Below are 13,426 nucleotides of genomic sequence, written 5' to 3'. Positions count from 1 at the left end.
AAAAGCAAAAAATAAAGTAAAATCATTCTCATTTTCTTAGTTTATTCAGTAATTGCCAACGTAGACTCCATGTAATAAACTTCTGCAGTTGCTATTTCCAAAAACTTCTGCAGACAAAAATCCAGTGAAGACAGGCAGCAAAAGGCTTTTCACTTGAGTTGAATAAGGTAACTGAATGCGGTGAGGGTCTGAAATAGGAATGGTTTACAGGATTATTACCAGTTCTTTTTTATTTTGGCTCATGCTGGTTAACCCCATGCCCAGCTAAAGGTGCTTACACAACTCACTGGTGGGACGGGGAGCGGGATTCGATCCTGCACTGCTATCAGTGATACATCTGTAGGATGCCAACTATAGACACATCGGTTTTGTTTCATCAGCCACTCATTTTGTTGTAGCATGTTGCAATTATGCATGTCTTGGCTACAATGGTTAAAAAATTCTCTGAACGAGTGGACAGTCAAGACTAATTTATTTTAAAAATTAAAACTAAATTGTAAGCACTTTTTTGTAAAACCAATGTCTGTTTTGTTACATACTTTTAATGTTGTGCTTTGTAAATGTCTTATTTGTGTAATAAATAAAGTTAATGCAAGTAGAAGTGCTGGCACTTACATCCAGAAAATGATGTAATTCCATTTTATTTTATTTTTTAAATACTTTCTGGCTTACTAATCAAGCAGCAACCCACCCAGTTCTCCTCTTTTATTATTTTGTTAAACTCCGGCTTCAGGAGAGTTCAACAAATGTTCATAGTAAATGGATATAATTTCCTAGTTAGCAAACCAGTCATTAAAGAATACCTCTGGTGTACATTATTACAATGATCAATCAATATCAAAGTACTGAGCAAAAAGAGAGGAAAGGAATTCACCAGGACAGCTAACTAAAATCTGGGAAAATAATGTTGATTAAGATGGATTTGAATGACTTCAACACTGAATCTGAGGCACTCTTTTTAACAAATTGTTTTCAGGCTTAATAACGTGTGTATGTACTGCACCACACACCTCTCAGGAATATTGCTGAGAGCAGTCTGCTCTCTCTCATGGCTTTTTTTCTCAGCATGACTGATTAAGTGATTATTTCCATTTTTGTTTATGCTGACAAAGATGACAAAAAGATTATATTCCTGTAGAGGGAAAGGGTGGTGTAAGACAAATTAGACTTATTGTCAATCAGATCACCTACTTTGGAATATTACTGTCTAGCAAAACCAGCTTTCATGGGCCAGGTTTCTGCCCTGGTGCTCTGTCCTCAGCTTTGCGGCAGGTCCGGATGATCCACTCATGCTCCTCATCATCTGAAAGGGAGAGAAAGAGATCACCGAATGTCACCATTTCACGTCTGCTCATTGAATTATCGGGGCCCTGCTCAAACAAACAGTTTTTCCTTTGAGAACAAACCCCACTCTGAAGCACTGGCATCTCTTAGAACGTAGTTTTGTTTCTAAAAAAGGTCGTGTGCTGTTGTGTTGGAATTTGTCAGTGCGGGAGATTTGGGCTCTGCAGTAATGGTTCTCATTGCTCAGCTGTTTGATAAGGTTAACTTGGGAGGTGAGATTTACACATACGTATGTGTATAAATATATATTGATTTTTTATGGCCACGTGCAGGATTTATGTTGAAAGGATCAGAAATGAAGACACATTTTTTTGAATACGACGTCTGTGTTGCTTGTCAGTCTATGAAAAGTGAAGGCAAAGAAAAATCAACAGTCAAAGCCTGGGTTCTTCTTCTCCAGTTGTTCTGATGGGGCTGTTTTTGAAATGTGTGTTGTGATTGGTCTCACTAAGCTGATACAGTACTGAGATATCTTAGACCATCTTGTGTTCCTTGTTAGGATTCATGTCTGCCATATTCTCAGAGCACAATAGTGTGTAAAGACAATGTAGGAAAGAACAGCTGTCCTGCAAAGGTTGAATAGAAATTTTGTGTATGATTATGAACAAATGTAAGCTGTGGTGTCTTAATTCCAGGGACTTCGACAGTCTTGTCTTCAAAAACTGTTCTACAGCATTTCCTCGTGTTTGTTTAGGGGAAAACAGATCTGTGCAGTAGACCAGGAAGCCTTGGAAAAAGGAAAATAGAATAACTGTGTTTATTTTTATATAAATTAAATACATTAGAGCTGCTGCTTGCATTTACCACTGTCTTAACAAATTCTCATGGTGATGTGTGCTTTTCACCTCAGTGTTAAGGGTTTTATAGCAGCCTTTATTACCTAAAAACAGGGATGGTTCCCAGGAGGGAGCAGAGAGGCTGTGGTGCTGGGGCTGAGAACATCTCTTGGTGTAGCACAGGATCCCACCTCCTCTACATTTGAGAGCCCTGCTTGGCGAGGGCAGAACAGATCAAGGATGAAACCTCTTCCTTGGAAGGAGTCGAATTCTCATGGAATCCTTTTACTGGGGACTTGTACCTCTGGGTTAAAGTGATGTAGTAGCATTTGAAATGAAAAAGGAGTGAGCTGTGCTAATCTAAGTGAACAGAAGAGTGTGTGACAAATTAGGTTTGTGTACAAGAGTCTTCAAGCATGTAGCTAAATCTTACTGACTGTTCTAGTGGGTTTTGAATGGTCAGCTTTGCTCCTTTCCTTTTTTTAACCCCTTTCCCCTTTTCCCTTTTTCCCTTGCCTTTCCATGCTGCCCCCTTTTCTCCTTTCTGTTCACGTGAGCTGAGTGCAGGTTTCACTTCTCACAAGATGCTGCTCCCAGGGAGCTCTGCTGGCATCCTGATCAAAGCAGGCTGAACTAAAGCATGTGCCAGAGCATTGGTCCCTTGTCTGAAGGGCAGCACTTCCCTGACGACCTGCTCAGGAAGGCCTCTGGATCCTGGGATGTTTCCCAAGCGGTTTCCCTGCACTCTGCTCCTTGCATGGCAGCTGCTCACTGACGAAGGGCTGCTGATGCTGACTGACCCTATTAATGGCATATTTCTTGTTCAGACGTAACTTAGGAGAAAATAAATCCTGGAAAAATATGCTAAAAGGAAAATTAAAAAGATGAGCGCTGAACATCGCTCGCAGACCACACAATCCTGACACGGCAGAGCTTCCATTGCTGGCTGCAGCAGGAATGCAAATGTGGTCCTTCAGCTTTCTTAAAAACAACATCAAAGCCGTAATCAACGTGCTGGCTTTTGTTCTATGCACTAGGTGTTCTGGCTCTGTAATGAGGCGATCACGTGAGCCCAGGCTATGACAGACATTGTCCAGTGCGGGTAGCTGTGGTTTTAGCTGAGATCTCCCTGACTAAAAAAAATACTTTGTCTGAGCTTGTGGTAATGGCATAGAAATGAAACTTTGTCTATTTCTGTCATGGTGAAGGAATAAACAAACCTTAAACATGCTACACATCACCGCTATCTAGCTCATATTTGGGTAATGATGTAAGTGGTTCACTTGAGTACTAGAAATAATCAGCCCACCTTCCTAGTGAGAAATCTGTCGTGGTCACGTAACAGCATCGAGGCTGCAGGCGCTGAGAAAGGCAGATGCTACACCTGGCTTTGTGTTTCCAGCACAGCCTTGGTTTGCCTAGCTTCCTTCTGCACTGTTTTCATCACACAGGCAGATTGTGCTGTGCCTTCAGCCTCCCCAGCCTCGCAATGTTTATGTAATGATCAGATCCCATGCAAAATTAAAATAATCAGCTGCAAAAACTGAACAAGCTATTTGGATTTCAACTGTGTATATGAAAATGAATAATAGGTGTAATGACTTCGTATTAAAGAAAATATTCTAAAGCAAATCCTAGCACTGCCATCCAACCCGAGAGTGCTGTACGACTGCTCCTCGGGGGAGGGAAGGGGAAAGGAAACCACCGATCCAGCACAGCTAGAACCACAAAAGCAGACATCAGAATGGCTCTGGGGCCAGCTATGGGAGAAGAGGCAGAGAAATATTAGAATGTAAAGAGTTAAGCTATGGTAAAACATACTTTTGCTACACTAAAGAAGACTGGTTGATAATTACTGTAGTTTTAGGGCTATTTGAATCAGTGCAGCTGCAACCTCTTCAGTAGTAACCCCTGAAACAAGACAAACTGGGTTTATTGTACTGAACAAGTCTTAAAGCTCCTCCCTGATTGTTAGTAATTGGCAGCAATGGACTTAACAGCCTCTTGACTACCCTTTTTACACTCTACCTGACTGTGCAGCTAACAATTTAAATCACAGATGCCGATCCTTCTTTGTGGCAGCTGCTTGTTAACTACACGTTCCTCTTTTTCTGTCACTGGCTGCTTCCATAACCCTGCAACACCAGGGTTAGATTGGAGAATCACATTTCATCAATATTTAAAATGGAATTAAACCTTGAAGTTTGATTAATGCTACCAGATAGTGAGTTGTAATTACTATTTTGCAAATTACAATTGTTTGAATATGTTAATATGATTGTCTAAGCACATCTTCACCTTCAGAAGTAATTTTCCCTTTAAAAAAGATTTGAAAAAAATACAAACTCTTTAATCAGTGGTAAATTATCACCCTGTGCACAATTAGGAGGTATGGGGTTCTTCATGTTGTGTTTTGAATTTTGTGTCAGCATATTTATCTTTACAAGTTTATCCTTTTTTTTTTTTTTTTTAGATTTTCCCCAGTAGAATATACATTCAGGGAACACACTTTGCTGAAACAGGATGATGTTTAAATTTGAAGGTAAAGAAGAAAGATTTGGCTGAAAAGGTTACAGCCATCCATTGTATCTCTGTTCAGTTGGTAAACACCAACAAGTTATTTACTCTATTTAGTGAAATATAATGACCCTTATCACAGCATTGAATTGAAATCTAGAAGCAGAGAAAGATAAAGTTGGATGCTAATGGATGAGCTGCTAGAATACACATAACTGTTGACTGAATATCACAAATTATTTCCTTATGTCTCAATCAAAAATAAGATCAGTTTTCTACAACCCACAACATAGATTTTGAATATCGTAGACCAGATCCTCAGCCAGCCCAACCTGAGACTGCTCCTTTTTAATTTAAGTAATTAATTCAAGCTGTTTTCATTAAGCAGACTCAAAGCATATGGAGCCAATCCTGGTAGCCACCTGCATGACTAATCCCCAAAGCAGTGTCTGTTCCCCACTGGAGTATTGACTGGGGTGTAAGGTACAGGGATCTGCTGTGATCGAGGTGCCTGTGCATCACTGTGATGGAGCACTTTGGCCCTACTTTGCTCCTGTAAGTAGCACCTCTTGTATTAGTCCTTCTTAGCAATTATTGCTTTGCAGGTCTCTTCCTTGTTTTGACTGAATTTCGGGGAAGGTCCAAGCAACAGTAAATTCTGTCAAAAATGCTGTAAGATATATTCCACGGTGAGCTCTATCAGAGAATGTGACTGAACCATTTATCTTTCCATGTTCAGTCTAAAAGTAGTGTAGTAGGGGCAAGAGTGACTTCCCCAACTACACACTCTGTGTGTCTCTCAGAAGCATGATTAGAAAAAGCTGAAAAGTTGGGGCTTGCTTCAGGGTGTTTCTGAGAGATGACTTGAAATTACACTGTAATTTAGGTGTATTTAATCTTCCTATGTTAAATGTATATTGCAAAGTTTAGAATGATTTATTTCTAGCTATTGCTTTTCTGTGTTGCTTATGGAAACTTCAGCTGCGAGAGATGTCTTGAGGCTCTGTAAGCCACAATATGTGACTGCCAGCAAACAGCAGCATCATCTTGTAGGCTTCAGATTTGCTCTCTAACTTGTGCTTTCTCAGGAAACCACCTGGAGGTACGTAGAACGATGCACCACATTGAAATTGGAACTTGGTGGCTTATACAGGGAAAGAGCTACACTGTCCATCTCAAAAGCCTTTCATACCTTTGGTCTGACTCTGCATTAAGTCTTCATGCTGCACTGTGCAGCTGTGCATGGCTCTGGTGTCTTAAAGGCTCTATCTCTATCTACACCAGAGGCTTGATGTGTGCCAGAATTCAGACCCTTGGTTCCCACCTCTGCATGACGGAGAGCTGGAAACAGGCATGAGCACGCATCATCCCTTTGCTCACTCTTGCTGCCATAAGAAGCCATAAGAGCCAGGAGGGAGCAGCTGTGCCCCAAATTGTCCCTCCATCGGGGGCGCACACCCCGGAGCACACGCCTGCTCCAGGTGTCTGAGCAGCTTCCCATGAGCAGGGTTTATCAGAGCACATGTTTACAATAGGCCATCCTTGAACTGGAGCTGAGTTTCCTCTCTGTTTGTAGAGGGCCAAGCACACACACACTGTTGTAAACAACAGTATCAGTTAATTCTTTCGCATGCCTGGCTCCTCCCGTCACCCGCAGTGCCGTTTATCACGTTCTTCCACTGCACAATCACAGCTGTATGTGATAGCATCTCAGCCGTGGATTCAGCCTGGCACACCCCTTTCATTTCCACTGCCCCTTTGGGTTCCTAGCACTGCTTTCCTTACTGCGCCTGACCTCACCAACATCAAGGCTGGCAAGAAAATGAAAACATGTTTTCAATTAACCTTTGCTTCCACCCACAAATTCTCACCCTTCCATTTACATTTAATTACTGTAATTCCAAAATGGCCCCAAAATGAACTTTCCATCTCTTGTAAAACTTGTTTGCACGTGAGCGGTATAGCTGAATGTAAGCGCCTATAGGACTTGTGAATAACCTGCCCAACGGGTTCACAATGGGATGGCCAGCGCGCAAACAAAGTTGTTTTTCTTGGCATGCCACTGTTTGGGACTGAAACTTTCACAGTTTCCAGAACGATAAGTATTTTAAGACCAGCAAACCACAAGGAATGGTATATCTGCAAAAGTTACAGCTACTATAATTGCTGCAGTAACTTGTGTCATGATGCCACTATTAGTCTTATCATTGCTGGTTGTAGTATGAACCAATATGGTTTATATCTAATCTATGTATATTTTATATTAAAGCGCTTAAGCCAAGTTTAATATAAAAATATATTCTTGGTGAAATGGATGAGTGGTCTCCAACTACGTCCATCACCTGAACAGACTTTGATGCAGAGAAAGACATAATAAATATGCATTCTGAATGGCATCAAACGATCTCTGACTTCTAATGTTTGGGTCCCTAAACAACTTACTTGTTGAGCACTGAGCTTTACTTCGGTCTGCACCTCTCACATCAGGACAAAAGCTACTTATGTAATAGTAGGAATAGGTAGACAAGAGACTTGGATATCCAGGTTAAAGAGCTGCAGCAAAATTTCTAACCTTCCTCTTAGCTTAATATTTTTCAAGTCTTTTGAGTATCACAGAAGTAATGAGCCAGCAAAGCATGTACTAGAAAATGGAGGATTTATACCAGCGTGAGCAGAAAAACTCCATGGAATCAGCTGCAAGGGAAAAAGGAATACAGGAGATGGAGGAGATAAGACCAGAAGGTGAATTTGTATGGACTTGTGTGGAGTGCTGTGGGTAAAAAAAGCAGGCTGAGTTCCGTGGCAGAGAGAGAAAATACTTTTTGCAAAGGTATTTTGGAGGAATTTGAATAAAAGAGGCCAGAAAGAGGAGTCAGCAGTAGTCGGGGGAGAATGCAGAAAGGATGTGAGCTTTGGTTGTTGCAAGAAAAGCAAAAGGCTTCTCATATTCATATGCTCTACGTCTGTAAATTGAGAGTAGCATAGGCTCTCTATTTTACAAACTCCTTTTTTCAGAAATAAGTTTGTGAGCAAAAGCAAAGGAAAAAGATGAATGGATTGCAATAATTGCCATTTAACATAAAAATACATAAAATTTACAATTCAGTTAACTTATCAAATGTTAAAAAAAAAAATCAGCAAATAATGGACATCATTTGTTTTGTTCAGAGCTCAGAGGTAGAGACCAAATTCTCTAAATTAATTTCTGCAAAAGCTGTTTTTTTTGTGTGCTTTTTTCTTTTTTTTTTTTCTTCAAACAGGTCTGGATCCTATTCGTTGTAGAATATACTGATTACCAACTATTTTTAAGAGCTTTACACAAACATTATTTCTTTTGTTGTGTGAAATGCAGAATCAGCCATCTGGCAAATGCCCCAGAGCTAAAATCTTTTACATGGCATATAATTCAAAATGATTAAATATACAACAGAAAATAGCTATAGCATTGCACTTAAAATAGCATGAACTTTTACTGCCGATCAAAACTGATTTCTTTAGCTTAACAAGTATCCAAAGAACAATTATTTGAAGAGCTTTTAAGAGTTTCAATATGTAGGAACTAAACCTCATCTAAATTCAGTGTCTTAAGTCAAATAAAAAAGAAACAAATGTACAAAAGATTAAATGGTCCTGTGTTGTAAGTAGACATTTAAATCGATGGGAAGCTAAATTCATTCGAACAAAAATACTGTATCCCTTGTATGTGTGTTGCTGGGGCTTTCCTCTCCTTAGCAATAAGGGCATCTGCCAAAACAGCTCCTACATTCTTAGGCAACGACTGGGGACTAGCCTGGAATCAGAGTGCTCATCCACTCCCTCCATCATCAGAATGGGTGATTTCAAAGAAGAACAGGGAAGAAAGATCAATGCGTGATCCCCAACTGCAGTCTTCTTTAAAATTTATATTTTTTCTTTTTTCCCTGCATTACAGTCAACTCTAAGTTAAACTTGCTGTCTTTCTCCAGAAATATTCCAGGCCTGAAAAACTGCCAGGTCCTCACCCTACGCCCAATTCTGCAGTAGTGTATGAGAAAGAGCACACACACATCTGTGTGCATTTGGGGTGCATGAGGGTAGGTACAGAAATATTACCCTATGTAATTACTGAGTGGTTATGGCTGTTTCACGTTTTTCACACAAGTCAAAGTCTCCATTTCTCAGGCAGCACTTGGTGCAGGTCGCATGGGAGATTTCAGTCAAAGAAGCCTAAATGTAGCAGATTTATCTTGTGGATTTACATACTTGGATAAGTCTGATATGGGTGAATACATCTCTGCTGACTTTCAAAAAAATTACTTTTAAATCTTTTCAGACCTCCATCCCACATTAATGGTGGGAGGTTCCTTTGAGAACCTCCATCCCACATTAATGGTGTGAGGTAACTCTAAATCCATGATTACCAAGGCTTAGAATTAAAAGGTGTTCTCAAACTTGCCCATGGAGTTGGGTCAGCCTCAAAACCAAGGAAAACTGGATGGTCTAAAACCAGCCTTGTTAAAACTAGAATAAAATAATACTCTTGAGTCTTGATCTTTTCAGCTTCTAATGATTCCTTAAGCAGCAGGTCTTTTCCTGTTACTTTCTATGAGACTTTCAGGCTTGTAGAAATCCTAGGCTGATTGCTGGTGGCTTGGGACTGCAGCAGCACCAAAACCTTTTCTCTTAGTGGGCACTTGCCTTGGCTTCTGGGGTCTAATCCTGCTCTTAGTAGCATGCATGTTAGTTCAGTTACCTGACTGAGTTATAGAATAAAGGCAGGATTTGTGTCTTCCTATTCTTGTTCTCATATGAAGAGATGCATGTATTTCAGGTAATACTGACTGCAGTGCAGAAAGCTACCAGCTATGTACTGTTCTTGTACTAATTTAACCTGAAAATGGAGCACAGAAGTAGAAGCACAAATTTTCTCATATTGCAAAGAGCAAAAGTGTGTTTCATACTATTTAACCCAGCATCAGGAGAGCTGCAGGAGAAACAGGGCAATTTTCATCAGAAGTATCTTTGCTTTTCATCAGAAGAGAGGTGACCCAGGCAACCTCCTACCATGCTTTCCTCAGGAGAACAAGATTTCTATTTCTGACAGTATTTTCTCTTTGAAAATGATGGGCCTCTCCAATATTCAGGGGTTCTAAAACTTGAATCGTTTCTCTTTTACCAACCTGCTTTGCATTAAACATAACATTGTATATTTCCTACTTTTCCCTGAAAAACTGGGAAATCCTCTTATCTTTCTATTGACTAAACTCTCTTACAGAGGTGCCAGGAGACCAATTTCTGGGAGAAAAAAAAAAAAGAAAGAATACTCTGTCTGAAACAGGAGTCCAGTCCCAGTGCCTATTCAAAATAAACAGTGTATCTCCTTACAAACCAGTATTATTATTCTTATTTATGTGTCCAATTTTGTGTACTTCGCAATACTAGAAAAAAAAAAAGATTGAAGAGCATATGAAGAATGAAGAGAAATTTGAGCATCCCCAAGGAAACAGAGGTTTGGGGATGGAGTAATAACTGCAAGACTGCAATGAGAATTTGGAAAACTTTGCTAAAGTATAACAAAACTGTTGCTGTCATTTCATTCTCTGGGCTTGATTATATCTTCATGATGGGCCTTTGCTCTGCTTTACAGTAAGAGCTCTTTAAGTAAATGAGGATCAGACCTCCGTGCTAGTGAAATGCAAAGCTTGCCAAATTTAATAGGAGTCTCTACGGTACTCTATGAACACTCATCTTGACAAAGAAGCAGTGGAAGCAAACTCTGCAATTGTAAATGGAGACTATTTTTTTTTCCAGTCTTTTGGAATGATAGCTGGATGCTGCCAGTTTGGCAGGAAAGTCAGTGCCAAGGCAGTATGCTTCCTTGCTCTGTTTCCCAAACGGCCGAGAAACAATCAGAAATTGCTTCATAATAGGGCCAGGGTGAAAGGTGAGAACTGGAGTATTCTTTATGCCTGCTTCCAGACCTGAGGAAGATAGTGTCGTTTTGGTAAACCTGTCAAGCTGTTGTAAGAACTTCCTGAATGCTTCCTACCATCTGCTTTTGATGCTTTCAAGACTTGGCTGGAAGCCTGGAGGTTTTCCTGCTCCTTCCTGCCCAACCTATAATGGAGTAATTCTGGATCTGTTCCCTGTCATTCCAGCCTCTTCCTCAGTTTCTTCTGCTTACAGCTGGGCTTTTTTAACATATATTTTTTTTAACTACAGTGGCCTTGTGCCCTGAATCATCTCTCCTGGGGCAGAAAGAGTTCCTCTGATGTTGAACAAGTGCTGGCTTTTTCAATTGTGTTCATGTTCTTAAGAGGAAGGGTCTGGCCTACATGACACATTCCTTCTTCACACTCACATCAACAAAATTAACTCTGTGTCCCGGCTTTGCAGGGGAATGGTCACACAAAGCACATCTCCAGCAATGCTGTCAGGCCGCACGCTGCGCCACTCTGGGCAGTGAATATTGATTGATACAATTCGTAGGGTTTGAGATAATTGTCATCAAGGACAATGAGTTCAAAGAACAGATTAAAAAACAATAAATTGAATTCCAAGGCGTTCCCTCCTGTACTAATCTGTGTAGGTTCCTGTGTTTTTGGAAAGCATGTTGCTTATCTTCCTCATCAGTAGGCCCACTGCATTCCAGTATTTTGGATCAATGCCATTTGTAATAATCTAGATCAGTTTTTATTCAACGTTTATAAAACAGGCCATGTATCATAGGGTATATTTTATAGCAGATGGTATCTCCAATTCATTTGGCTTCCCCCCTTCACTTCCCTCCTCCGATATCATAGTGCACACTCACAAAAGCACTTGAAAGTAGAGCTGAGCAGAATTTTTTTCAACAGATAGTAAAATTTCTGAAAAAGGGAGTTTCCAAGCAACAAAATTGTTCAACTGTGGCACGCTGAAAATGCAGCATTCTGTCTTCTAGAAACACCAGGTCTTGTGATTTGGACATTTAGAAAGAAAAAAAGAGGGGGGTGGTTCCTTTGAAAAGCATTTTTGTTAATATATATATATATATATATATATCTGTACTGAAAAGGGTGATAAACATAGAGTTTAAATAGCCAGAACACAAAGTACTTGTTTCAGGTCAGATTATCTTTTTGAGTTACCCTGGTGTCAGCTGTCGGGGGTTCTTCTGTTTGCATATTATTTATAATGCTTCCCTTTTGACTTGATGAGAACGGATTTTCATCAAGGTTTATTGATCTGGGGACTGATCCATGAGACTCAGTCTTTGTCAGATTTGTCTCAGAACACAGCTCTAGAGTGTGACAAGACAGTTTCCTATTTAGCAACATATGAGCCCTAAAGCCCATTTAAATAAAAGGGGCTGTTCTCACACTTGAAGACAAGCAGATGCTTGAGCTCTGTGCTGGGTCACAACACGGCTTGCCAGTTGTCCAGAGGAATGCTGCACAGCTCACTGCCATTCCTTTCCCTGAGATCATAATGCAGGAGATTGAAGATTTTCCTGAGATTAAGTTACTAAACGGGAATAGAATTATTTCACTGTAATTTAACAAAATGTGATCAGTACGACTCTGGGGATACATAAAGAGCTGATAAGAATAAAGCTTTAAGAAATATTTTAGCTCGGTGATAACAGAACTGAAGCACTTCTGAAAGTCTCTGCTTCAACCACCCATCCTAAAAACTACAAGTGACTGGGGTTTACAGTGCCAAAGAAGTTCTCATACCTGCATTTCTCAGAAACTTCAGCTCGTAGTCAGTGACAATTCTGGTTTCAGGATTATAGAATCCATCACCACAGTCGTAACATCCTGCTGGGATTTGTCGGGGAGGATCCAGATTGGTAAGCTGAGAAATGCCTAAATTAGAAACAACAACCAGAAAGGATTTGCTTTATTTTGGCTTCCCCCCACTCCCCCCACCTGCATTTGTGACTTCGCTCAAAATAATTAAGAAATATTACATCTCCTTGGCGTTTGCCATCAAAAACATCGTCGCTTTACAACGAGTTTCATAAAACGTTCTAACGATTTTGCTCATGGAGAAAACGGAGAAACACGCGGGAAGAACGGGGTAAGAAGATCTCGCCATCTCCTCGTGCTGTGACTCGGCCACGGAGCCAGCGGGGCACGGCGGCCCCCAGCCGGGCACGGCAGCGCGGCGCACGCCGCAGCTGGACGCGGAGCCCCGCGCGGCTCTCGCGAAGGGCGCCGAGCCACGGCCGCAACGCGCCGCGCCGCCGCTCAGGACGCGCCCCGCCGGCCGGCCCCGCCTCCTCGTTACCTGCGGCTCTGAGCCCCGAGCGGATCTCGCTGTAGAACCTCCTGTCGTAGCCGTCGCAGTAATCCCACCTTTCAGCCGCGTATTCGAGGCCGTCTGCAAAAGTGAAGCTCCCCTGCGAGGCGCGTCCCGGGGCGCCCGGTGAGAGCCGGCAGCTCCCTGGCCGCGACCCCCGCTGCCGCCCGCCGTACCTCCGCGGGCAGCCCGCGGTGCCACACCGCGCGGAAGATGCCGCCGCCGGGGAACAGCAGCGCGCCCCGGCCGTGGAACGCGCCGTCCCGCAGCTCGCCGCGGTACTCGGTGCCGGTGGGCAGCGTGTAGGAGCCCCATCCCTCCATCCTGCGGGAGAAGAGGGGCGGTTGGGGCCGCTCTCCCCCCGCCGTCCCGACTCCCCCCCCGCCGGTCTCACCTGCCGCGCTCGGTGCCGCCGCGGAAGCGGCTGCCCGTCACCTCCATGGCGGCGCTGCGCGGCGCGGTCGCCATGGCAACGCCGCCGCCCGTGGGGAGCCGCGGGCGCGCCGAGCTCCGCCCCCCGCCGC

The 13,426-nt window shown here is 42.3% G+C and overlaps 1 protein-coding gene across 1 annotated transcript; it reads right to left on the bottom strand.

Annotated features, from left to right (window-relative positions):
• Nucleotides 1–22: 22 nt before the first annotated feature.
• MORN5 (MORN repeat containing 5) lies at nt 23–13,416 on the bottom strand. Its single transcript, XM_031601925.2, has 6 exons — nt 13,297–13,416; nt 13,079–13,226; nt 12,891–13,002; nt 12,335–12,466; nt 1,192–1,303; nt 23–188 (listed from the first exon to the last, which is right to left on the bottom strand). The coding sequence occupies exons 1-5, from the start codon at nt 13,368–13,370 to the stop codon at nt 1,224–1,226; spliced, it is 546 nt and encodes a 181-aa protein (XP_031457785.2). The 5' UTR covers nt 13,371–13,416; the 3' UTR covers nt 23–188; nt 1,192–1,223.
• Between the last annotated feature and the right edge of the window lie 10 nt (nt 13,417–13,426).

Source organism: Phasianus colchicus, chromosome 19 (assembly GCF_987193195.1).
Source record: "Phasianus colchicus chromosome 19, bPhaCol1.hap1.1, whole genome shotgun sequence".
Taxonomy (NCBI): Eukaryota; Metazoa; Chordata; class Aves; order Galliformes; family Phasianidae; genus Phasianus; species Phasianus colchicus.
This window is presented reverse-complemented; position numbering and strand designations above follow the sequence as displayed.

Bases quoted from the DNA above. Each gene is read 5' to 3' on its own strand.
- MORN5 (XM_031601925.2), bottom strand. From the start codon at position 13,370: ATGGCGACCGCGCCGCGCAGCGCCGCCATGGAGGTGACGGGCAGCCGC. The intron at 13,227-13,296 runs GTGAGACCGGCG...CTTCTCCCGCAG, and splicing joins GGCGGCACCGAGCGCGGCAG to GATGGAGGGATGGGGCTCCT. The intron at 13,003-13,078 runs GTACGGCGGGCG...CGCGCCTCGCAG, and splicing joins ACCGCGGGCTGCCCGCGGAG to GGGAGCTTCACTTTTGCAGA.